Raw genomic sequence first — 23,945 nt, forward strand, 5'->3', positions numbered from 1 at the left:
CACAGCTTCACATACATTCTGAAGGAAAAGTGGCTAAACGTTATGAAATTTGACAATCATCCTTCAGCTTGTAACAGAGGCAGCAGAAATATACTGTATAAAATATATGTACTATATTCTGCTTTCCTGTATTTTATCTACTTTTTCAATATTCTGAGAAACAGAATGATTACACACGATCAAATTTAAACATTACAAAAACAGTTGGACAATTAAGTCATTATTAAATAAAAAGTCCTCCGCTAATAAGATGCCTGCTTCTCTGTAGTCAATTCAAAATCCATTATGCGAGGAAAATAAAGTACTGAATGCAGTATCATCTAACTTATTTTCTTTGTGGTCGGTCTTTCAAACAAGTAATTTGGTGCATGATATTTGAAAAATACAAACTGTGTATTTAATCCTGAGACAATCATTAAGCATGTCAATGAATGAACAAGTGAATACATCTTAAATGGATCATTTAATGGCCATTTATTCAAAATGAACCAGGAATGAGCAGTTATCAGATAAGTGATTTAATTAAAAAAAAACAGCACAGAAGCCAACTGACCATCCAGAATTGTAAATGTGCAGAGATGCAAGGGAGCAGAAAGGATGATACATAGAAGAGTGGCTGACTTTTATCAAGTCAGAAGGGTCAAGCTGCACTCAGAGAGTCGCCTTCTTTTGGGAGAGGTTGATCTTGTCGCCCAAGCTCAAGGCCATCCCCTGTAGAACAGATGATGATTTATTGCAAGACAATATTCAGTTGGTAACCTCCGAACTTGCATTTAGAATGGCACCTAGTCTTAAAAGTTTCAAAGCCTTGACTTATAAGTTTCAAACTTCTTCCGTGACCTCAAAACATGCCTATCTTAAATTATTTTTCCCCACTGTAATGAATTGAAATGCCATCAAATTGTTAAGCCGCCCCCCCCCCCCAATAAAAACACAAACAAAAATTTCTGCAACGTTTTTGGAATAAAATAAATAGTCTATAGTGCTGCACTTTATAAAAATCTACAATAATTAAGGGCGTAACAAAAAATGTTTTGAACTCGAAAATCATTTTTTGATTTAAAAAGATGCGATTGCATTGAATCGAACTAAATCAAATAGTTCTACTTTTGAATATATTGAGATACTTATTGAATTGTCTTTTCTTGGAGAGATATTTCTTGGAAGGAAATGGTACATTTTTAGTACTGACGAGTTCATTCAAATGTACGGTATGTGAACCAAAAGTCATTGCATCATCCCGTCTCGAACTGAGCCGTACTGTGTTGAATCAAATTGCTCGTCTTACCCCTCATAAAAATAAATAATTAAATAGAAGATGAAAAATTGAACAGTTTGTGCATCATGATAATTCAATGGGTATTGCATGGCTTATTCTGTAGTGCATAACTTCTGTGATGTGTTTTATTTATGGATTTTTACCAACAGGGCATCAATAGATTTACCCATTCTTGTCACATCTAAACAATGAAATTACCAAACATGTCACATCGGACAGCAATGAAATTGTCAGAGTCCGCTCCCATACTGACTACTAATCAGCTATTTGCTGGTGGAACATGATTTACAGCTGTGGGAGGAGACAGGAGGGAGGGAGAGATGGAAGGGTTGGGGATGGAGGGGGAGACACGCATATATTTATGTCAAGAAATAGGCGACTCTGTTGGTGCCGAACTGTGAATATGTCAGGGTCTACTGTATACAGATACGGTCTCAACTACACAGTAAGCTGTAGTCATAGAGGATAAAGAATAAGATTTTTTACATTATCTGTCTGTGTGCTGCTGCAACATTTGTGGTCAAATATCAATTGCTCAAAGGGTTATAACCCCATGACGTCTATTCTGGTTTTGTTAGCCATCTATGATGTATCGTATTGTGTGTTTGTAGTAAACCGGCAGGATGCAATTATTTTAGGCCTCTTTAGCACAATAGATAGTTGATTTGAGCAAGGCCCTTGTGTCGCTGTGACTTTTTTTTCCTGGCTCTGCACCTTCCAGTATGTATGAAAGCCATGTCATATATACTGTATGTAGTTGGAACAAGTTAAGACTGTGGAGTCACACATCGCCACAGGGGCTAGGCAGAGCTGCTCTCCCGCGTAGGTGTGGCTCAGGGAGTATAAAGAATAGAAACCATCATGGACAGATTAGACGTTCTTCCGCATTTGCAGAATAAAGCTCCATGGCTATATCTTGATCTTCCTGGCATTCATGAAACAGTTCAACTGAAAAGTTGCCCTATTTAGGTAGTTCCTGTTCATATGATTTTGCAAGCATTAGAGATAAAAGGAGCGGGGGGAGGGTTCCCACAGAACTTTTCATTTTCATAATGCAAAGCTATGAGGCTGTTTGATGTACACGTGCAATTCACTGTTTCTTGTTTAGTGATATTAAACCACTTTATTCTTCTGCATTAATTGTGAAACTGATTGTTCAATTTCCAAGACAATTAATGGTGGAGATACTCATCCTGAAGCAGCAGTGACCCACCTGACTTTTGGCTCTAATGCGTATGTGTCCGTTGACAGGTGCATCAGGCCCCAGGTGGATGGGCTTCTCAATGCTAACATTAGCCAGGGCATCTTCGCCAAAGATAGAACGGGCGTAAAGGTTGGCGGCCATGAAACCACAGAAGCCGGATAATGCCTGGTTGATCAGATACAAAGATACAAATATTTTACAATAGTATTTGTATGTTTCTGCCATATAAGATTGATTATTTTGAAGTGACACAAGAGGACAAAACACAGTCTAATCATTGAACTGTTCTCTTCATGTAGTGGAAGAATTACAAATAATTGATTTGCTTTCACTTTGACAAGAACAAACCTTCTCTGGAGTCAGGCATTTCATGTTTGTGGACTTGAGGATATGTTGGAGGTATTCGTTCAAATCAGTGATGTTTGTGTTCACCGTAACCTACCAGGAGTAAAAACAATTTTTAATTGGCTTATACACAAAACTTAATAAAGCTCTCCTAATGCCAAATAGTACGACTTCAGACAGACAGACCGTACCACTGGCGAGGCTGCCATTTACACCAGCGCTGCAGAAAAAGCTCACCTTGTTTTCCCACTCAAACTCAGCCCACATCTGTCTGAATTCAGCATCTGTACACGACGCCGGCTGGATGTAGTCCATGATGTCAATGTGGATGTCACTGAGGACAACACAGTTCCTGTCGCTTGCAGCTCCAGACACATCATACACTGGAGACAAAAGAATAACGATTACATATTGTACCGGAATGTCAAAGGCCAGGGATTTGAAAACGTGTTCTCAATTCATTTGTATATCATTTTGTATATTAAATTGTATATATAGTTAAGTATTGTATAATAACTGTAAAAAAATAAAGTTCACTACTTCACGGATTTCACTTATCACTGGTTCTTTTTGGAACGTAACCCTCGCGATAAACGAGGGATTATTGTATATCGCTTGAACGAACTCTCTTGCCTCCACAAAGAACTTGCGCATGACCTATGTCACACACCCTGAGCTCCCTCATTTAAATGACAACACAAGCAACAATATTACAAGATTCGTTCTGATCCAAAGGCAGAAATAATTGAATGTTGGCTTTTCCACACGCACTCAAACTCCCATCTGAATGACCATGATTTTTGCACAGCCTTACAAACTACACTATCGTGTTGTAGTGTTGGTCATTAAGGGAGTACTTAGGAGAGCCAAGTATATTTTGAGCTGGTTCTTGAAGCAAAAAAACCTCCGCTCGAGATAACGTCCTGGTGAAATGTACACTTTTCTTACCTATGTTGCCAAAGATGATGCCATTTTCAGTCGAAGCCACTTTGACGTTGGCCTTGATGTTAGCAAAGTCATGAGGAGCCAGAGTAAGCGGGGAAGGCTTTTCAACCAGCTTGAGATCACCTGTGGAAAAATGACTGTTAAAAGAGAACGAGGCAATAAAACAACGACAACTTGAACAGAATTTACCGAGAGTAGCGAGCTCAAGAGTGCAGTTCTGGAGCGTATCACTGGTTTGGTTGACCACCAGCACATCCAGTACAATGTCATACTGGTTGACATGGACATAGGCTTCAGCGTACACTGGGTCTGAGAAACCTGTCAGCTGGGTCACCTAAAAGGGTACAGTCAAAAAGACAAAGTGCAAAGATTGTTGCCCATTCGTGTTGAAAGCTGTTATTGATCTTGTCGAGGCTTCTATCTGCCTGTGAAGCAAGGAATGGCTACCTTGTTGAGTTTTGAGGCCAGCGGATCGGCAGCCTCCTTCCTTTGAGTGTTGCCCATAGCAGCCAACAGACTGAGCTGGAACTGGTCCTCCTTAGAGGTCGTCTCATTTTTGGCCGTGAGCTGCATGAAGGAGATCGGGTCGTCTGCCTGCACTGTCACGTTACGCTTCTCAGACTCTTTCTGGTATGGGAGAAAAAGACAGAATGTGAATTTTGCCAGCCCGTTTAGACATTTTGACTGATCTTGAAAGAGCCACAGACTATTGTGCTCTTTGACAATATAAGCACTGAAGCTACCCAAAGAAAGAGTACAATCTCTTCTTTCAGCAGAAAAAAATGTGTACTTAGAGCGTGTACTCTTTTTTTAATCAGCGGGACAACATGATGAGGTTCCACCCCAAAAAATGGTTTCTGACCGAAACTGGATAAAACAAGTTTAAGGAAAAGAAACAGTTCAAGCCAAATACTGACTTGAACACTACATATATTTTTTTTTTCCTTTTGGGACACCTCAAAATGTGAGCAACATTTACTCAATGCGTGACTCTTGCTGAAAATTGGTGGCTTTTTTTTTTTTTTTTTTTTAAATAAGGCCTTTGCCCTTCCCTCCTTATAACTTCATGATATTTTCTCACAATGGTGACACACTCAGTTTATATCATACATGGACATACTCTGCATCTGTGAGCATGAGGTCCATAATATTCGTTGGACCTTCTACTGTGGGCATTTCTCTCCCTTGTAATCAATGTGACAATCCGAGATTCACCCCCTAGTCTTTAGCTACTACTCAAAAGCCATGCTGATCTTAAATCCAAAGCGATGCTATGCTGCCATCTACCCTTTGAAAAACATAGATGACAAATATAAACGTTGGTGGAAATAAATGCTTAGTGAGTGGATTAAGAAAGCACTGATGAATCCTACTCGGATAAGATACAAAGCATCGAAGAATCTGAACAGTCCAGTTCAGATCAATGCGATACCCTGAGAATACAATAGCCTGGCTGAATCAGAATATTCACAGGCTTCAACTGTCATCAGATTGGAGTCAAGAGCCATTACCTTCTGTGACAGCTTCTCCTCCTCCAGTCGGACAGTCAGCATATGTGACAGGGATTTGCGGCACTCCTTGTTGAAGATGTCATTCATGAGCGGCGAGCACTCTGACAGGACCTTGAGGCACAGGGAAATTCGGTCCACATCGTCGTCTGTAATTGGCTTCTTCGGCAGCGAGGACTTGCCCAGGTGCAGCACGGTGACCATGATCAACATGGCCTCTGCAACAAAAGACTAAGAAGGAAAGTGAGGTCAGATGAGCATACATTATGTTTCATGACAATAGTAGGGATGTCCTGTGTCCAAATCGTAGTCTATGGCTTTAAGTATCCACCGATACTGAGTCCTGATGTAATATTTAGGCAACACACACACACACACACACACACACACACACACACACACACACACACACACACACACACACACACACACACACACACACACACACACACACACACACACACACACACACACGTCCATGCAGTTATGTAGTTTTTGGGTATGTGTGTGACCTCTTCCATCTAGGAACGACACTACTGACTTATGACCTCGTGAAATGCAACCAGTGGGGAACACCAAATAATTTATACTCGTTAAACCTCGATTTGAAGTGACATCGTTTGGACGTGTCACACCTGTCACAAACCTGTCCGTCGCTCTCGCAACTCTTTGACGATGCCGTTTAGCGAGAAGGCTTCTTTTTAACAGGTAAGTCAGACTTATTAAGGCGTATCTTTCAACTTGCCCCTCCCTCAAAACAATCCATAAGGTCAAACCTGCCAGTCTTCCGGTGTCTACAAGATGTGTGTGTGTGTGTGTGTGTGTGTGTGGCTGTTAGAGTCACTCACAAAACCAATAATCTCTCATTTTTTTGTTTAACAGAAAAATAACATTGTGTAATATGAAACTAAGCAATTATGTTGTATTTGGCACGGATATTTGCACATTTGGATTATTTTGTAGCTTTTTGATCTGTTTAGAAAATGAATAAAACAATCTCTTCACCTGATAACGGATCAGTTGAAAAATCATGTATTCGAATCGGGACATCCCAAGAGATTATGCAAGACAAACTTACATTTTGTTTCTTTTTGTCTTGGACAATAGCAACGTAGCGCAAAGCCACTTTGGTCAGGGTGGTGGCTAGAGATGCAGCCACATAGAAATCACCATCCATCAGGAAGCCCCTTAGTGGAGGCCTGAGGGGCAAGAACAGATAATGAGTGGGCTGACAAAATAATGTGCACAGATTTTCCAAGATGGATCTTACCTATCCTCATCTTTTTTGGAAGGCCTGGAGGAACTGAGGGCACTCTGTGTCACATAAGTGCCCATCTCTGTCACCAGCTTCTGAGCTGGAGCAGCACTCACTTCGTCCTCGGACTTCAACTCCCCTGTCTCCTTCTTTATCTCATTTTCCACGATAGGAATCTGTGCAATTAAAGAACATGTCAGATATTTGTCATGTACTTTGTGAGACCTACACAACACATTATGGGACACGCATACCTCTCCCAATGATCTGCGAACTTCTGTCATCACACTATGGATGTCTTCTTTTGTGCTGCAGTATTCACCCAAGATCCACAGTGCTCCTCTGTAGATTCTGTAGCATGAGGGACATGGTCTCAAACTGATATAGCACAGGGGTTGCAATGTGTACTGGTACTAATAAAGTACTGCGGATATCTCACCATCAAAAACAGTATGATGTCAGCGCTTTTTAGAAATGCTCAACTTTCTGACCACAGCATTACTAATGTAAATAGGTGCACAAGTTTATCATTTGTGTACTTTTTTTTAACTTATCAATTTGTATTTTTAACTGATGAGACTGAAAAAAGGAACATGTCCTGGATCACGTTCGCCAAATGATTCAATCAACTGAAATGTATTTTATGGCACTTTTCATCCATCCATCCATCCATTTTCCGATCTGCTTATCCTCACAAAGGTTGCGGGGGTGCTGGAGCCTATCCCAGCTGTCTTTGGGCAGTAGGCAGGGGACAGCCTGAACCAGTTGCTGGCCAATCGCAGGGCATCCGCGCTCACACTCACACCGAGGGACAATTTCGAGTGCTCAATCAGTCTGCCATGCATGTTTTTGGAATGTGGGAGGAAACCGGAGTACCCGGAGAAAACCCACGCAGGCCCGGGGATAACATGCCAACTCCACACAGGGAGGCCGGAGCTGGAATTGAACCCAGTATCTCTGCACTGTGAGATCGACGCGCTAACCACTGGACCATCGGGCTGCCGTGGCACTTTTCATACTGTACATAAAACAACTCAAAAGTTTTTTACCTGAATTTCAATCAACCTTTCCTATCAAATTTCCAAAAGGACAAAGACACACATGCATACAGGTTCAAAATAATCCTGGGACGACTCTCGACACATGCAGCCACACACATATTGGTTAAAAAAATAACAGTAATAACGTACAAGGAAAAACTAAGGTTTGAGCATAAGCATGTATTCAATTGTCTAAAGCCTGTCTCCCACTGAGGGGCGAACATTTGTGAATGTTGGCGAAAGTAGCGAATGCACGTTCACATCAGGGTTTATTCAAGGTCGCAAACGTTCGCGATCAGTTTTAATGTTTTTTTTCGTCGCAAGGAAATGACGTGAAAAATTCCCTTTTTCTTGTCGCAAGGAAACAACATGTTCAAAATTTCCTTGTGACAAAAAGTGCAGGCCAACACCTGGCAAACGTCTGGACAACGTATGCAATATTGAACAGATCCTGACGAGAACGCAACATTTGCTACCTTGCCAAACACTCCGAAACGCTCGCCTTTCAGTGGAAAACGGGCTGAAAGATAAAATCTGTAAACATACCGATATTGGGTCAAAAGTTCTCTTTAATGTAAAGATTGTAATAGCCTTTAGAGCACCCTTTCCCTTAACTTGCAATATCGACCAAGGGTGACATCCACTAAATAATCGCACAGCACGACATCTTATTTACATACTCAAACATAATGTCAGCATTGTTCCTGAAAATAAGGATTTACATTCAGTGAGATAACCATGAAACTCATAAATGTCATCTACGCAATCAAGTTTGTGCTATCTATGATGGAGGACTTTTTTGTGACAAATAAAGCCGAGTGTGAAAATGTGCCTCGTTTCCTGTGTGGTGGAAAATGGAACAGTGGTCACCGCATTGATTGTTTCTGAACATGACGTACTCATCAGTGGCTTATATGGCTGTTACAGAATATTGCTATTTTTTTCCAAGTAACTTTTGATGGTAAAGACTTACTTGACAGTTTTAATAGCATGAAAGACTTCCAGCATCTTTTCAATGATAAGCGGTCTCAAGTTGTCAAATCTTTGAATGGCTTCTCGCACAAACTCCAGCACATCAGCGGCCGCTGCTTCATTGGTGTCACTTAAGAATTCCATCAACTGAAAATGTATCACACATTATTAATATCACTGATCAAAATCAAAAACCTTGTTTTGCTTTGCATAATCTTCAAGAATTCAGACAATCGTCGAAAGAAAGCTCACCACAGGAATGACATTGGCCGCCATGTCAGGGAAGCGCACACTGCAAAAGTGAAGAGTGCGCACCAAGAGCTGCCTGTATTTGTCTGTGTCTTCATGTTCAGTGACATTGTTTGTCTTGATCACCTCCTTCTTCAAAACGATCACCAACTGAAAAGGGACACAATTATGTTGTCAATTTGAAACGGTACCGACTTGAAAACAGAACACACACGACTCAACAGACCTCTTCCACGTTGCGCGATGACACAAGGTCCAGAGCCAAGTGCAAGGTCTTCTTTCTCACTTCCAGGTCAGGAGTGCCGAGGACACGAAGGATGTCCATCACAAGGTCCTGGGTGTAGGAGGCAGGGGTTATCGGCAATCACAAAGGTGTGTAACACATTGGAACCGTACATTAAACATATTCTTGTACACATTAATACATTGTTCCAAGTCAAAATCCTTATAAGCATTCATGTTAATGAACATGCTTATAAATCATAATTTGATTATTAATCACAACTATAGGAAATTAACTTGCATGGCAATTAATATGGCACAAAAAAAAAAAGCTTTTGTTAGACTTTGTATTACAATTTATTGAGAAGCATGATGCTAAAGTCATCCCAGAATTTCAAATACCTGGAGTACACGCTCATGAGTGGGATGCTCCTTTAGCTCAATCAGACGATCAAGGACGATGAGTTTCACATTGTTGTCACTCTCTTTGATAATCAGATCAATGTAGCACTGTGCGGCGGCCTGCAAATGATATATGACGTGCAGTTATAACCTAAGCATGAAATGTCTTTGTCAGTTTCCTACAGTTTACTATTAAAGCCAATATTTGTCATAAATCATTGCCAGTGTACCTTAATTGCTGTGGGTGCACTGGAGAGAGTTACAAGCGTGCCAGCTGCCTCATACTTTACAGCCGGGCTGGAGGATTGCAGCAGATTGTAAATGCACCGGATGAAGCGGGCGCGCTCAGATGGGTTTGCATGACACACCTAAAGAGAAAAAAAAAACAACATAGTTTTTCAGGGTACTGGGTGATGACTTTGCTTCTCTTGCGCACCAGGACATGACTTACTTTGTAAATCAGCTCGACAATGACTAGCTGCAGAATATCTCCAAAAGTATGAACTTGATCAATGCAGGTGCTGAGGTAATCAAGAGCTCGTTCCTGAAGAAAATTAGTTGGGTCATGACTGGTTGTGTCCAAATGACTTGCAAAAATGAAAATAAGAGGTAGATGTGTCGCTAACCTGATCTGCATGAATCAACATCATGAAAGCATTCCTCTTGCAGCTTGCATCTTTTTCATTCACAAGGAAATCATGGATCAGCTCAGGGGCATCCGGGATGAGATGTTCAAAGTTCCTGAAACAAATAATTATAACCAAATGGGAGTGGGTTTTTTTTCTACAAATACACACACACACACACACACACACACACACACACACACACACACACACGAGGTAATTTCCCCACAAATTTTGTGGTGTCCTAGAGTGCCCTTTAAATAGTTTGAAATTTATACCTGTAGATGGTATAAATGGCCAGGACGGCATTCCGCCGGACATAGCTGTGCCGGTGCTCCAAGCAAGCGCGGATCGCTGGCATGAGAGGCTCAAGCAGTTCAGACTCCTTCAACTTGCACAGGAAACGGAGGGTGGAGCCTCGGATGAACTCATTGGGATGCTGCAGGTCCTATAATTCAAGTAATATCTCTGTATTAATTGATGAAAGGATTATAATGACAACTTAGCAAATTGTTTTTTTATTATGTGATAACAGACTCGTAGTGGATGCATACTGGACATTGTGTGATTCAACTATGAACTGTTGTAGAACTAAACTCCAGAGTTTAAAAAAAAATTGTAGCATACTGTTAGAGGAATCTATGGGCGAAATTGTATCATGTTTAAAGTCTCGTTTGATCTGGGCACGTCAAAGCATCTGGGTGCGTTATCAGCACCCCCAAATTCCTTTTCAGAAGGTGCCAGCCATTTGGGCTGGGGGCTGTTGCAGCCCACACCACAATCAACACATCAAAGCGGGTGGGCAATCAGAGGAGATCAGATCCGGTCACAAAGGGGGAGCGAGTAATTTGGGAACAGCGGTCGAACAACAAAAGACGTTTTGAGAACACCCGTCGCGCCCAGGCGACATTTGTCATCCGCAAAGTCCGCGATATGCTGATACAGTGTAGACCAGACCGAAAGGCGCCAACGTGCCGGTGGTTCAAAGCTCATACCCAGGTAACCAATCACTACCGAGGGGCCGGACCAGGGGTACGGTATGCAAACATCGGGGGCAATGATTTTCTTGTATTTGCATATGTCACAAATAAATGTTCGAACTCGAGGAGGGGGGGCTCTGAGCGTGATCACGGAGCAACTAAACCGTCGTTCGCTCTCAGAGATCCGCTTCCGTCGATATTGAAGACAATTTTCCTGTGTGCCGAGTCGTTTCTTTAACTTTGTCCGAGAAAATCTCTGACACATACCTTCCTGTAGGCGTCACAGACCAGGATCATCTCCTGGAGCAGTTTGCCATCCGGAGTGGTTTTGGGCACAATCTCCCAAAATACAAGCAGTAGTTTTTTGATGGTGTGGTCTTGAAGAGGCAGCACAAAGCGGATTATGGTCATCAGCAGACCGGGCAATTTCTCCCCATTCAAGATCATGATAATCACTTTCTTCAGTGCCTCTGTTTTTGCTTTAATCTCCCCCTTTTCTGTAGAATTGATGGACAAAAATTTCAATATGAGCAAAAATATAAAAATCAGACTTTCACATCTCATGGGACTCCATCAAAAAAATCTACAAGAATCAATTACCCAGATCAGTCTTGAGGCTGACTTCAGAGGGGGGCTCTGAGTCAGATGTGACGTTGATCAGAGTGTAGCAGACGTTCTCTGCAGCGGTCATTTTGCTGCTGGACTTGGAATGGCCTTCAAGAATCCAAATAGTCACTGGTAGGCTTTTCACCTGCGATGAAGATAAAAATCAATCATCTGAGTCGACAATGCCGCACATAACTAGGTGAGGAAATTTACAGAGCAAATCAGGACTGGAATTAATGATTACTATAATAAGTGAATAATTTGTGAACTACAGTTTTAATTTCCATCCCTTTATTCAAAAACAGGTTATGATTCAGTGACTGGTTTGGGCCATAACATCAGTCTGCTTTTGTGGAGGACTACAGAAATCTCAGAACACTTTGAGAGAGTAAAACTCAAAGATTTCTACACATATAAGTAAAATAAGGTTTCTGAAGGATTTATTGGGTTTCAAAATAAGTGTCAATTAATGTAATAACCCATTAGTTGTTGAATAATTGATTAATTGGTACACCTGTAAAGCAGATGAGTTCATGACAAACATGGTTGAACAAACCTGGTCAGACATAAAATAATTTGCCCAGCTGGATTCAGAAAAAAAAGTACAGTTTTGTTTTGAATTGCTCTAAATAATTTATCGTCTATTGAAAATGCTGTGCGCTGAAAAAAGAAAAAGGCACTGCTGTCAGTATGATCAACATGTCAAGAAGCCTTTGCGTGATGCTCTGCGAGAGTAAAACCAAGTAAAATTTGATCGAGCAGGATAAATAAGGTACTTGCGATTTGTATTGTTTGTGGGCTCATGGCATATGTCTAAACGACGCGCGATTCCAAGGTAAAAGTTCCATCACATCGCTTACACACAACAGACTTACATTTAAAAACTATGACGACCCATAGGCAGAATGCGACTTCGCGTCAATAAATAGGATTGACACGTCGTATAAAGCGTATTGACCTCCGTGCTACGTTGACATCCGCGCAGTTACGACAGCAAGATAAGATGTTTCATCAATTACCGCAAACAACAATTAGTCTCATTCAATGTATAGGACAAACGACAAAGTTATCACCAACCAATTCATAACCACTGGCTAGCGTCAGTTTCTCTTCTCTTGTCTAGGCCAATGGATTGAAATGGAGGACACTGGTGCTAAAGCTAGCTCGCAAACTGACTCAAAATAAAGCATATTAACGCGGTTAGCAGTAGTAGTAAAGGTTACGTGCACAATTTACCTCGAACCACCACCAATAACTCGCAAATGGTCCTTCCTATGGGAGCTGTATTAATTACATTTATAAAAATCAGTCGGTCTGTTTGGAGAGTTGTGCCTTCGTGTCGCCACGACTTCCTCGTGACGTGGAGCCTGGGAAGGTTGAGCGCCACATCACTGCTACGGTGTCTCAGAAGGGTGAAATTAACGCTACCGGAAAACAAAGCGCTATTAAAAGATACGTCCTCTATAACAAATGTGGTAAGAATCAACGAAGTACACTAGTCCTGCATTTATGTACAAAAAGAGACTGTAGTTCGCTCATTAAATTCATTTTGCGTAAAGTACTAAATATTTTCCTTCATGTAGAGCGGAGCCAGATGAGGTGGCACGGGCATCAGATTAGGATGTGATCACCAGAGAGGTGTTCAGGAGGTATCCTAATCTGATGCCCCTGCCACCTCATCTGGCTCCGCTCTACATGAAGGAAAATATTTAGTACACCTCCCTGGTGAGGTGTTCAGGGCATGTCCCACTGGCAGGATGCCCCGGGGACGACCCAGGACGCGCTGGAGAGACTATGTCTCCCAGCTGGCCTGGGAACGCCTTGGGATCCCCCGGTAAGAGCTGGAATAAGTGGCTGGGGAGAGGGACGTCTGGGCTTCCCTGCTAAAGCTGTTGCCCCCGCGACCCGATCGGGATAAGTTGTAGAAGATGGATGGATGGACTAAATTATATGACTGTCACATGATCGAAACAATTTGTTTTGTATGTTGTATGTTGCACATACAGCCCATTTGACAATAAAGTTGTACTTGACTTGATTTAGTGCTGGAACAAAATGATCACTGCAAAAACACAACTTTTTATTGTATTGGACTAATTGCATGAAGTTATCTTGAAAACTGGTTAACGCGGTTATGAAATAGCAATCACAGTACAGTACCATACGTTATACAGTATTTCTAAAGTTCTAATGATTTGCACGGCCCCCTGTGGCACAAAATGTCACTTCACAAAAGGTGAACAGGATAAACTACAGTAAAAAAAATGTCATGATCATTTTATTTAGTAATTTACCTATAAAACAGCAAAAAAATCTAACCAACTAACACACTCAACTTTTGACTTCTTTACAGTAATTAATGAACAGGGTAATGCAATTTTTAATGTAACATATTTATCTTATTCTGCAAAATTAAAGGAGATATGTAATTTTCCAGAGCGGCACCGTGAGCGACTGGTTACCATGTCCACCTCACAGTGCAGAAGTGCAGGGTTAGATTCCGGCTCCGGCCTTCCCGTGTGGAGTTTGCAAGTTATCTTGGTGCCTGCATGGGTTTTCTCCGAGTACTGTGGTTTCCTCCCACATTCCAAAAACATACATGACAGGTTAATGGAACACACTAAATTGTCCATAGGTGTGATTGTGAACCATAATAAATGTAGACTCGTCTACATTTTAGACAACAAAATAAATGAGTCTTTAGCACTTGGTCGATATTGCGCCACAAAATCCATTTTACCAAAAGGATAATAAATTACATCTTATTTCTACCATGCTCCACGTAAATTAGTCACTGAATGAGGACAAAAGGCTCACCAGGTAGAGATTACACAGAAAACCGCAAAGTCTTCTCTCAAGTTTGAATTGGAGTTCTTGTATGGTGAAATGTGGACATTTTTTAGACAGACGCTAATGAGAAAAGCATGACATTCTTTATCATAGTTGGTCAACATAAATTGAATGTGATACGTAAAAAGGGTCTCAAAGGGCTTCACAAACCCAGAATTGACTAATATTAACATTTCTTGATCTTAACTCCAAAAGAGGGCGAGGAAAAACTAAACAACAACAACAACAACAACAAAAACATCTGGGGGGGGGGGGGGAAAAAAACTTTTGAGAAAGGGCCTCAGATGGGTAGAATTCCCCTTCCAGGACAACCAGTGCATGCTGATTGGGCAGTTTAACACAATATGTTAGTTTGAATAGTGTGAGTGTCCATTTAATGAGATGAAGCACTGCAGGACAACGCCTACAGAGAAGTGTGTCCTCCTCAAAACAAAATACAAAACACTCTGGAACCTGCAGACTTGTTTTTGGCTCTCGGAACCCCCAAGAGACCAGCTTGTTGTGAATGTAGGTTTCGGGACGGAACATACAGTACCATTAAATCAACAAAATAGGAAGGTGCTAAGCCATGTAATATTATAAGTAGCAAAAGCTGGAAAACAAATCTCAAGTGGACTGGGTGAAAAAATGTATTGAAACATTTTTCAGTTAACTGTGTCATGCAATTGATGAACCGATCCATTTCAGATGCATTTTGCACTGATTCGTTGGACTGGTCCCAATGTAACTTCAGATTCTTATATTTTATTTGAAAAGCCTGAAAAAGTGGCCTAAATAACAATTTCGCCGTTTGACACCCTTAAAGTTAAGTACAGTACTTGAAGAGATGCATTTAGTTACATATGGATCTGGTGTGTGTTTTGCCTTGAGCTCGAAACGACAAGCTCCGCCCCTGGCGTTGGTGAGAGCGGAGCACGAGTCCCTGCAATGCGACTTGTGGCCTGTAGACGGCGCCGGCGAAGCCGTTCGTTCTAAAAACAACATCTCACCTTCATTCTTCAGTGCCACTGCTGGAGCATGTTACTGGGACCGACCATGGAACGCCTTCGCCGTCATGTAGTCCAGCGTTAGCGCGACTACAATAGACCGTCGAGTGGGGCTTTGGAGCGGGGTGGACGACGTGTCGCCGTCGTCGAGCCATGGCCACGCGGGAGCAAGGAGACACTGTGCACGGTAAAGCGCGGCACCACCACGACGGAGCCTGCAGCAACAGCCCGGACGGCTTCAGGAACGGCTACGTGAAGAGCTGCGTCACCCCCCTCAAACAGGACCACCACAGGGGATTTTTGTTCAGCCAAGATCTCCTGGGGTCCAACGTCTTCAGGGTTTCCGCCGTCTACGTGGGCGCCGTAGTCGTTCTGGCGCTTTCCGCGGTGGTCTCCCGGAGCTCGCAGAACGACTCGCTGTGGGATTTACGGACTTTGTTGACGGGCTTCTCGCAGTCCGCCAGTCCCCTCTTCAGCATCGGCTGTGCCTTCTTCTTCCTGACCTTCTACCTGAGGAAGAGGAAGCAGGAGGAGGGAAGCCACTGGTGGTGGCTCCTATCGCTGCCGGCATCGTGCTACCTCGGGGACTTCGTGGTGCTTCGCTTCTTGCAATGGGGAGAGGAGCAGCACCAGATGCAAATGGTGGGCAGGTTGTTGTTCGTGCTGGGATGCGTAGGGCTCCTCACGCTCGTCCCTACACTCAAGCTCAAACACTGTGTAGTCGTCCTGCTCTTCGCCAGCGTGGTGTGGCTACTTTCCTTCACCAGTTTAGGCGGGCTGCCGCCGCTCCTCAGGCCGCTGCTCGCCTGCGTCGCCGGGCTCTGCGGCTCCTTCCTGGGGCTCGGCTTCGACCAATGTTATCCGCCCAGGGACGCTCCGAGCGGGGGTTCCGCCACGGAGGACAAGGTGCCCGTCATCCGAGCCAGGAGACGCTCCAGTTGTGTGTCACTGGGGGAAACTTCAAGCAGTTATTACGGCAGCTGTAAAATGCCCCGGAGACCGTCTTTACCATGTATATCCCGAGAGCAGGTACGTGTACTGCAGCTTCCCCGTTTGTTGTTGTCGCGGGCCCAACAACAAGGCCCACATGTTCACTAGAGGAGGAAAACATCGCCTGTCGTGCGGACTTGCTGCTCGGCAATGTACAATTGCTTGATAAAAGTACATTTGAAATAGAAATGGCAGCAAGGGTTGGAAAAGTATTCACACTCGATACCAAAGCAGAAGTACAGATTTTTGCGTGTGAAAAAACGACCACGGTAAAATATAAGTTCTCATTCAACTCCTTTAATTTAAAGTAATAACGTATAGATTCGGAATCGAACGAAAGTACAGAAATTGCAGTGAGTAGAGGTGGCAAAGTTACTCAGTGTGAAAAGTAATAGTACTGATTTGACATATTTACCTAAGCAAACGTGTTAAGGAACAGAATTATAACATTGCATTAAACAGAATTGGCAAAAGTATGAATCTTTTGTATTTCGACTGGAACGGCACGTACTTATGTAAAAAAAGACTGGTTAAAGTAGAAGAACTGATTTAAATTGTTTTCGCAAGTAAAAGTAACATAGTATAGGTTCTGAAGAGAACCTAAGTGCAAAGTTACAAAAGTATACATATTGCAAAAGGACTCTGCAGTCTGTACTTAAGTAGAAATACAAACACTTGCATGAAAAAGACACATTTAAATAAATGTAAAAATACCAATCAGATTTCCAATCAAATTATGCTTTTCTGTTGACAGATTTTCTTTGATACATAACAAAAGCGGAAAAGTAACAAGGTCCGTTTTTCAAAAATGTTTGTGGCTAAATTGTCCTCAAATTCGGGGATGACCCACTCACAGTCTGTATTTTTATGTACAGATACTGGTTTAACAAAACAAAAAAGAAGCACTTTCAACTCCAGTACTCCAATTAAAACTAATACAATACATATTGAAGACCTCCTTTGTCACTCCCGTCAGCTACAGAGGTTGAAAAAATAAAACATTTTCTTTTGACAAGGAGTGGGAAGTACAGATATCTGTATTCAAATATAGGAAGTAAAAGTACAAAGCTGTTCATTCATATTTATATATATTCTATATCGTGCGGAAAATCAATGTAAGTACAGTATGTATAAGTGTTTCATTACTTCGCACCAGTGGCATTGATCGTGAATGCCAAGAGATGCTGCAGCTGAGCAAATATGACAAATAAATCAATTAATTAAGACATTTAATATAGTTAGTATGCCACAGCATATCATGACACTCCCCAGATAGCATGCAAATATGCCTCGGGGCTGTGAGCTGCATGTGAGGTAACAACACAGCTAATGTATCTGATTTGACTGGTTTAGGCCATGCGCACCCAAACATTCATTCATTCATCTCTCCATCCATTTTCTGATCCGCTTATCATTATGAGGGTCGTGGGGCATGCTGGAGCCTATCCCAGCTGTCTTCGAGCAGTTGTCTGGAACACCCTGAACTGGTAGCCAGACAATCGCAGGGCACACATAGACAAATAACCATCCGCGCTCTCACTCACACCTAAGGACAATTGAGAGTGTTCCATTAACCTGCAATGCATGTTTTTGGAATGTGGGAGGAAACCGGAGTACCCGAAGAAAACCCACGCAGGCACGGGGAGAACATACAAACTCCACACAGGAAAGCCGAAGCCAGACTCGAACTGTGCACCTCTGCACTGAGACCGACGCGCTAACCAGTCGACCACCTGGCCGCCACGCCCAAACATGATTTTTTTAATTAATTAATTAATTTATTTTATATATATGTTTTTTACTCACATCTTTAGCCTAGTAGCATAATTCCTTATGTCATCTTTTTAAGGCTTTCAGAAAACAATATTCAAACAAACAAGAGTGCAGTTGCCTCAATTCAATCTTTGCTGATTACCAAGACTTGGAGGACAAAGAATGTACACAGAAAAAATAAATACATTGCAAGCGCATTGGTAGTTTTTATTCATATTGTGACAATAAGTTCAGATAAGTAAGGCAGTTATGTAATTAGGCTAATCATGTTTTTATGGGACAGAAAATTGCTTTTTAAGATCACTCTAACACAAAGACAGATATTATTGTTTATATTATTTAAAATTTTATTGTGGAAGTACTGAATAACCTTTTTTGGGGGGAGTTCTCTATTTGACAGAACATGCACAGTGATCTTATTCATCACCCATTTTTTACTTTATGTAATGACAGAAATACCATTGCTGATTTTAAACCAAGATACCGGGAAGATATTTGGCATATGAAGGCATATCATGGAAAGGTTAGTTCTCACTCTTTCAAGGAATGGAGGCATTAGAATGAGCGGCCAAGACGGTCAGGGTTGATTTACTGAGTAGCACTTGACAGCCGGGGAATGCGTTTTCTTGTGAACAGAGATTTCATGCACATATCGATTTTAGTAATAGTAAGTACTATGATCGTCACAGCTGTTTTATTTTTCAAAAACACAAACTTTTGTTGAGCAGAACATAAGCTTCACTCAATAAAACAGAAATTAAAATCAACAAAAAAAAATGTTATCTTCAAGGATTTCTACTTAGAAGCTGCTGATGGTGTAGTGGTACACTCGCCTGACTAGTGTGCGGGCATCGTGGGATCGGTTCCCACTCAGTGGAGGTGTAAATGGTTGTTTGCCTCTATATGTGCCCTGCGACTGACTGATGACCAGTTCAGGGTGTCGTCTGCCTTTTGCCGGAAGTCAGCTGGCATAGGCTCCAGCAACAATGCATGACGTAGAGTGACACACGCAAATGACGATGGCTGTTGCTCATCATGGCGTGTGTGTGTGTGTGTGTGTGTGTGTGTGTGTGTGTGTGCGCGCGCGCACGCATGCGTGCGTGCGTGCGTGCATATGGGTGCGCACACACACGTGTGCACGTGCGGTAAGGAGTCGATCGCAGGAGGTTGGTTGTTTGAAAGTAGCTCTTCGGTCAGCAAAGGTTGGGCACCCCTGATGTAGGCGCTCTATTTTTTTACCATCTTACATCGACGGGAAAGATGCAAGTGGTGGTGGAATTATGGGGAAATGAGGCAATGTTTTTCTTTTTCATTTCATGGATGCATCCAGTAAAGACGATGTCACGTAACAGAGATGTCTACTAAACATGACGTCCAGTCATTGCGGCGCGTAATAAATTAACTGTCTTTGTGGTTGAATTACATTTATGATCATACTTTATGCACTACATTTACAATATGCAGGTCAAGTGGCTAGATTGCACTTTAAATCTTTGCTTTAATATCATTTGTTCTTTTTCAAACCCATAGTTTGGTGAAATATTTTGAACTTTATAAGTACTGAAAATAAAATATATTATTATTGTTCTACAATATAATACAATACATGCTTATTATTATTATTAGATAAATCTGCCCCATATTTTATTTTTTTTAACCGCAATATTCCACAGTGTTTTGGTTTTCCTAAAAAAAAATCTTACTTCATTAGTATATTAATTTGCTTTATAACTGGTCATTTTAGTTTAGGTTTTTCTTTTTGTTTTTTTTTTTTTAAATGGAAAATCAACTTTCAAGCCTCAGCATCAAGAATTGTTCTCTGCAGAATCAGGATTGTTCTTGACTGAATACTCACTTTTTCTCTGCAGCTTCCTGAAGTGACTATTTAAAGGTTTAGACCACGACATTGATGCCGATGATTTCATGCGCCTGTCTATGCCGTTTTACAATAAGTTTTTGCTTTAAGATAGCATTTTTAAGACAAAGGTATGTGTTTTGTTGAAGATACGTCGTCTTACTCTCGTTAGTTCATGTTAGTTTTACAGTAAAGAAGCTGCCATCTCACAAACATTGTTTTTGTGTCCTTCAGATAAGAGAACTAAAAAAAAATATGTCCAGACTATGTCACTGGTTTCCTGTAGTTGTTTTACTCATCATTGTGTTGGAGGCTACTGGAGTCACATTGAGTCAAGGGGCCTTTCAGCAGTCTGTGAGCGCTATTTAGATTTGTTTTATAGCCGTTGATGGTAGCAGTGTCATTTTTTTGCTCGCTGCCGCAAATTCAATTCAGAATGCTTTTTTGAGTTTTACTGAACACTGGCATGCAGTGAGATTGCAGAAATGTAGATGTCTTGTATTTATAACCTTTAGAGAAAAGAAAGGGTCTGATTTCAGATGAGGTGTCTTTGAGTTTTGAGACGTGAGTCATTGACCTGACCTGTTTCAAAGTCCTATTTTGTGGAATGCTCCTGGAGGTGTTGCTAACACACGTTTCAAACTTTTGCCAACTGTCCGATCAGGACAAAGAAGACATCCCACCCTGTCTTAGTACTAATGCTAAAAACATTTTTTTTTTCCTGACTGCAAAAGAAACAGAAAGATTTGATGTTGATATCAAAAGGCAGTGATCAATGACAGTAAATATGGTGTATGCGTAAATATGGTACATTAGAGGTGTATAGATCATAAAAAGGGGAAAATAATTGCCGACGGCGGCCAGGGGAGAAAAGTCGATGTTATGTGTGTATGTAAATCTATCGGAGGACGAAGTAGTCCAGAGCCACACACCTGAAACAAGCTTGATTTCGCAAGGGCAATGTATGTTGTTTGCTTCTGTGTTGTTCCTCTCTGTTGTGGTTGTGGACATGCATTTGGGACATTTTGATTTGTTTTGATGTGGTCAGTAAATGTAAATACAGCGATATTGGATCAGGGTCACTTGAAATGTTCATGTGAATTAAAAAAAAAAAAACAAAAACGTAGGTCGATTTAGTTGCAGGCTCATTGGGAGTAAAACAAAGAACTCTCAACAAACATTGTAATTCTAATTAGATCTAATTCGATCTATCCATTGTCTGAACAGGTTTTATATATATATATATATATATAAAGTGCAAAAATCCTATTTGCACCTTTGCTTTTACTGTTGTGCTAACATTAAATTTAGCTCTATCTTTAAGTCTTCCACCATTGTGTACACCGTGTTCAAATTTACTCTGTATAATGTTTACACGAAATTAAGTTACTTGAAACATATTTTAGTTTTTTAACACACAAGGGTAAAATTAAATGTATTATTGTTGTTGTGTTGTAGGTTTATACTCATTTTATTCAGACCACATATATTGTAATTTAATTTTGAAGTGTTTTGTACATAAAGAGTTTAAGTCTATTGTTGAGCTGCAAGTTTTTGACTCAGTTAAGGTTTTGTTTGTTTTATTTTAGTCTTAGAACGGCACGTAATTCCTATTTAACAAATATTCTACATGTTGTTTCCGAACAAAATAGATTTTGTTCAATAAAATGAGTTGTTTTTGATTAATCAAACATTTTTAAAATAATGTATGTTAAGGGAATTGCACTACAACAACACCTTGAAACTGAAAAAAATTGCTCGAGGTTATCGTACCGACAGAATGTGGTACCGGCTTGTGCCTTGCTTCGAGAAATGTAAACCAAAACATCACAAATAGACACAATAAATGCTTTATTTTGAGTAGGAAAAAAAATCTGCCACTCTATGTACTATTTCCCCATTAAAAAAATGTCAACAGTAGCAACCAAAATAATTTGTCTTACGTTTTCCTTACTCACTTAAAATATGGCAGTTATTTAACTAACAGCAAACTTGCACAAGTGTATAAAATCTGGGGAATGGGGATGAGTGAAAATAAATGCCCCAACTAAAATCACACCGTTCCGATGAGTGGATTGTCAGCATTGTGCTTTAAACTTCTCTTAATTCAAACAGTGTCTGTTGGGAGAAATAATCCATGATTTGATGCAGTCATAAATGATTCGGAATCATAAATCAACATGAATACACTGTAGTTATTTATTTAATTTTTGTGGCGGGGGGGATTTCAAATGAGGGGGGATACTTTAGGTAGGAGTCTTGAGTGTTAGAGTGTGAAGGCACCATTGTTGGACAATGCATAGATGTCCTCATGTCTTCACCAGCTGTCCCACGTGTGTGCGTGTGTGCGTGTGTGCGTGTGTGCGTGTGTGCGTGTGTGCGTGTGTGTGTGTGTGTGTGTGTGTGTGTGTGTGTGTGTGTGTGTGTGTGTGAGTTCACCGAATAGGGCGAGAACGACCACAGAAGCCGTTTGGCTTACGTGAGCAGCCTGTCTGTGGGCAGACTTTGTCACCGAAACAGCGTCACTACCCTGGAAGACGGCGACCTCAAAATTTTGACAGGTGTCGATGAGATTAAAATGCGGACCACATTTTAAGATGTGTTGTCAACAAATGAGTAGTGAAGTGTTCATGTACAGTAGTTGGGAGGAGAATGGATCACAACTCTGTTGAATAGTGCAACTGCGGGTAAATCTCTCTCTGCTTTGATTTCCGAGCAAAAATATGAGATACGTGCGCAAAGATGGTGGCAGCAATCTCCACTCAGCTCACATCACAACAAGCACCAGTTTGGAAGATGGTGAATAATTCTTCCAAAAAGAAGTTTACTCACAAACTTAGGAAAGCCCGTTATCTTAATGTTAACACATGATGCGAAATGCCATTGTCTGGCTAACAAATAGCATCGAAGTTGCTCTGTTACAACCTTGGAAACCAATGATGTTTGAACACAAACAATACAGAAACACATCTATCCAAATAATGCAATACTCGCAGCCTAGGCATGTCATCTTTATCTCCATGAAAAATGATTGATATAAATACGAATAGAACACATTGTTGTCCCAATGTACAACAATTACACTTCATAAAATTAGTTTATTTATTTCACGGCAAGGCGCTTTATTTATTTGACGCATTTTATACACAAGGTAACTAACTCAATGTACTTCACATAATTACAAAATGGCATTAAAATGCAAAATGCAACATTTAAATGTAAAAAGGATTTACGGGATTTAAAAACAGAAGAACTTAAGACATTTAAAAGCAAAAGCTCGATGGAAACCTTGCCACCGTCGACTGTATTTGTCCAAAATTCAGTCCTACAGATATAAGAGTGTGCAGAGGAGTCGATGCTGTAGAAGAAAAAAAAGAAAAAGCTAAAAAAAAAAAATGCAAGCAAGGCGAGAGAGGTAAGCAGCAGGCGCCTATACGAGCAGCTGTAAGAAAATTCTCTGATCATTGTTTTAAAGATGTTTTAATGCAAACAAGTCTAATATTCTTTATTAAAAACAAGGAAAGGATAACAATGAAAAATCAATGGATTACCAGAAAATCAGAAGCGGACCCATCTTTTTACTGAAACGGAACACTTGGTAAGATGTCCACCAATGTGTGTGAAATGAGCAAGTAGTGTCACTTTATCGTCTTATCTTCGAATCTCTCAGCATGTTTAGTCATCACCACAGTCATTCTATCCTAACACTGACAGATGTTTCATGAGTGAAGTATACAAGTTACTCAGGGCCCACTGATGATATCACACAAGCTCTTCATCCTCATAAACAATTGATACGCAACCCTTCATGGGTTGTCTCAAGTCAACGGAGGACAACCATGTGGCCCTTATTTTTGT

The 23,945-nt window shown here is 41.0% G+C and overlaps 2 protein-coding genes across 3 annotated transcripts in view; one reads left to right on the forward strand and one right to left on the reverse strand.

The window, feature by feature from the left end:
• Positions 1–450: 450 nt before the first annotated feature.
• On the reverse strand, positions 451–13,012 carry copb1 (COPI coat complex subunit beta 1). Its single transcript, XM_019886752.1, has 22 exons — positions 12,870–13,012; positions 11,628–11,778; positions 11,295–11,524; positions 10,326–10,495; positions 10,048–10,162; positions 9,873–9,965; positions 9,652–9,789; positions 9,422–9,541; positions 9,024–9,131; positions 8,801–8,947; positions 8,550–8,695; positions 6,791–6,887; positions 6,552–6,712; positions 6,360–6,480; positions 5,285–5,512; positions 4,221–4,400; positions 3,963–4,107; positions 3,777–3,896; positions 3,066–3,211; positions 2,832–2,921; positions 2,493–2,648; positions 451–711 (listed from the first exon to the last, which is right to left on the reverse strand). Exons 2-22 carry the CDS (start codon positions 11,716–11,718, stop codon positions 652–654), a joined length of 2,862 nt encoding a protein of 953 aa, XP_019742311.1. The 5' UTR covers positions 11,719–11,778; positions 12,870–13,012; the 3' UTR covers positions 451–651.
• Positions 13,013–15,003: 1,991 nt separating this feature from the next.
• Positions 15,004–23,945, forward strand: part of pde3b (phosphodiesterase 3B) — a 43,879-nt gene continuing 34,937 nt past the window's right edge. For both annotated transcript variants that reach the window (XM_019886728.1, XM_019886729.1), the window contains exon 1: positions 15,004–16,498. In XM_019886728.1, coding sequence (XP_019742287.1) covers positions 15,623–16,498 — 876 coding nt within the window. In that variant the 5' untranslated portion in view covers positions 15,004–15,622. The remainder of the gene's footprint in view (positions 16,499–23,945) is intronic.

The sequence above is a fragment of the Hippocampus comes genome, unplaced genomic scaffold (assembly GCF_001891065.2).
Source record: "Hippocampus comes isolate QL1 unplaced genomic scaffold, H_comes_QL1_v1.1 scaffold261, whole genome shotgun sequence".
Taxonomy (NCBI): Eukaryota; Metazoa; Chordata; class Actinopteri; order Syngnathiformes; family Syngnathidae; genus Hippocampus; species Hippocampus comes.

Coding starts and splice junctions, on each gene's coding strand:
- copb1 (XM_019886752.1), bottom strand. CDS start 11,718: ATGACCGCTGCAGAGAACGTCTGCTACACTCTGATCAACGTCACATCT. Junction 8,948..9,023: donor CATCGCGCAACGTGGAAGAG/GTCTGTTGAGTC, acceptor GTCCCTTTTCAG/TTGGTGATCGTTTTGAAGAA. Junction 712..2,492: donor GCATTAGAGCCAAAAGTCAG/GTGGGTCACTGC, acceptor TCTGTTCTACAG/GGGATGGCCTTGAGCTTGGG.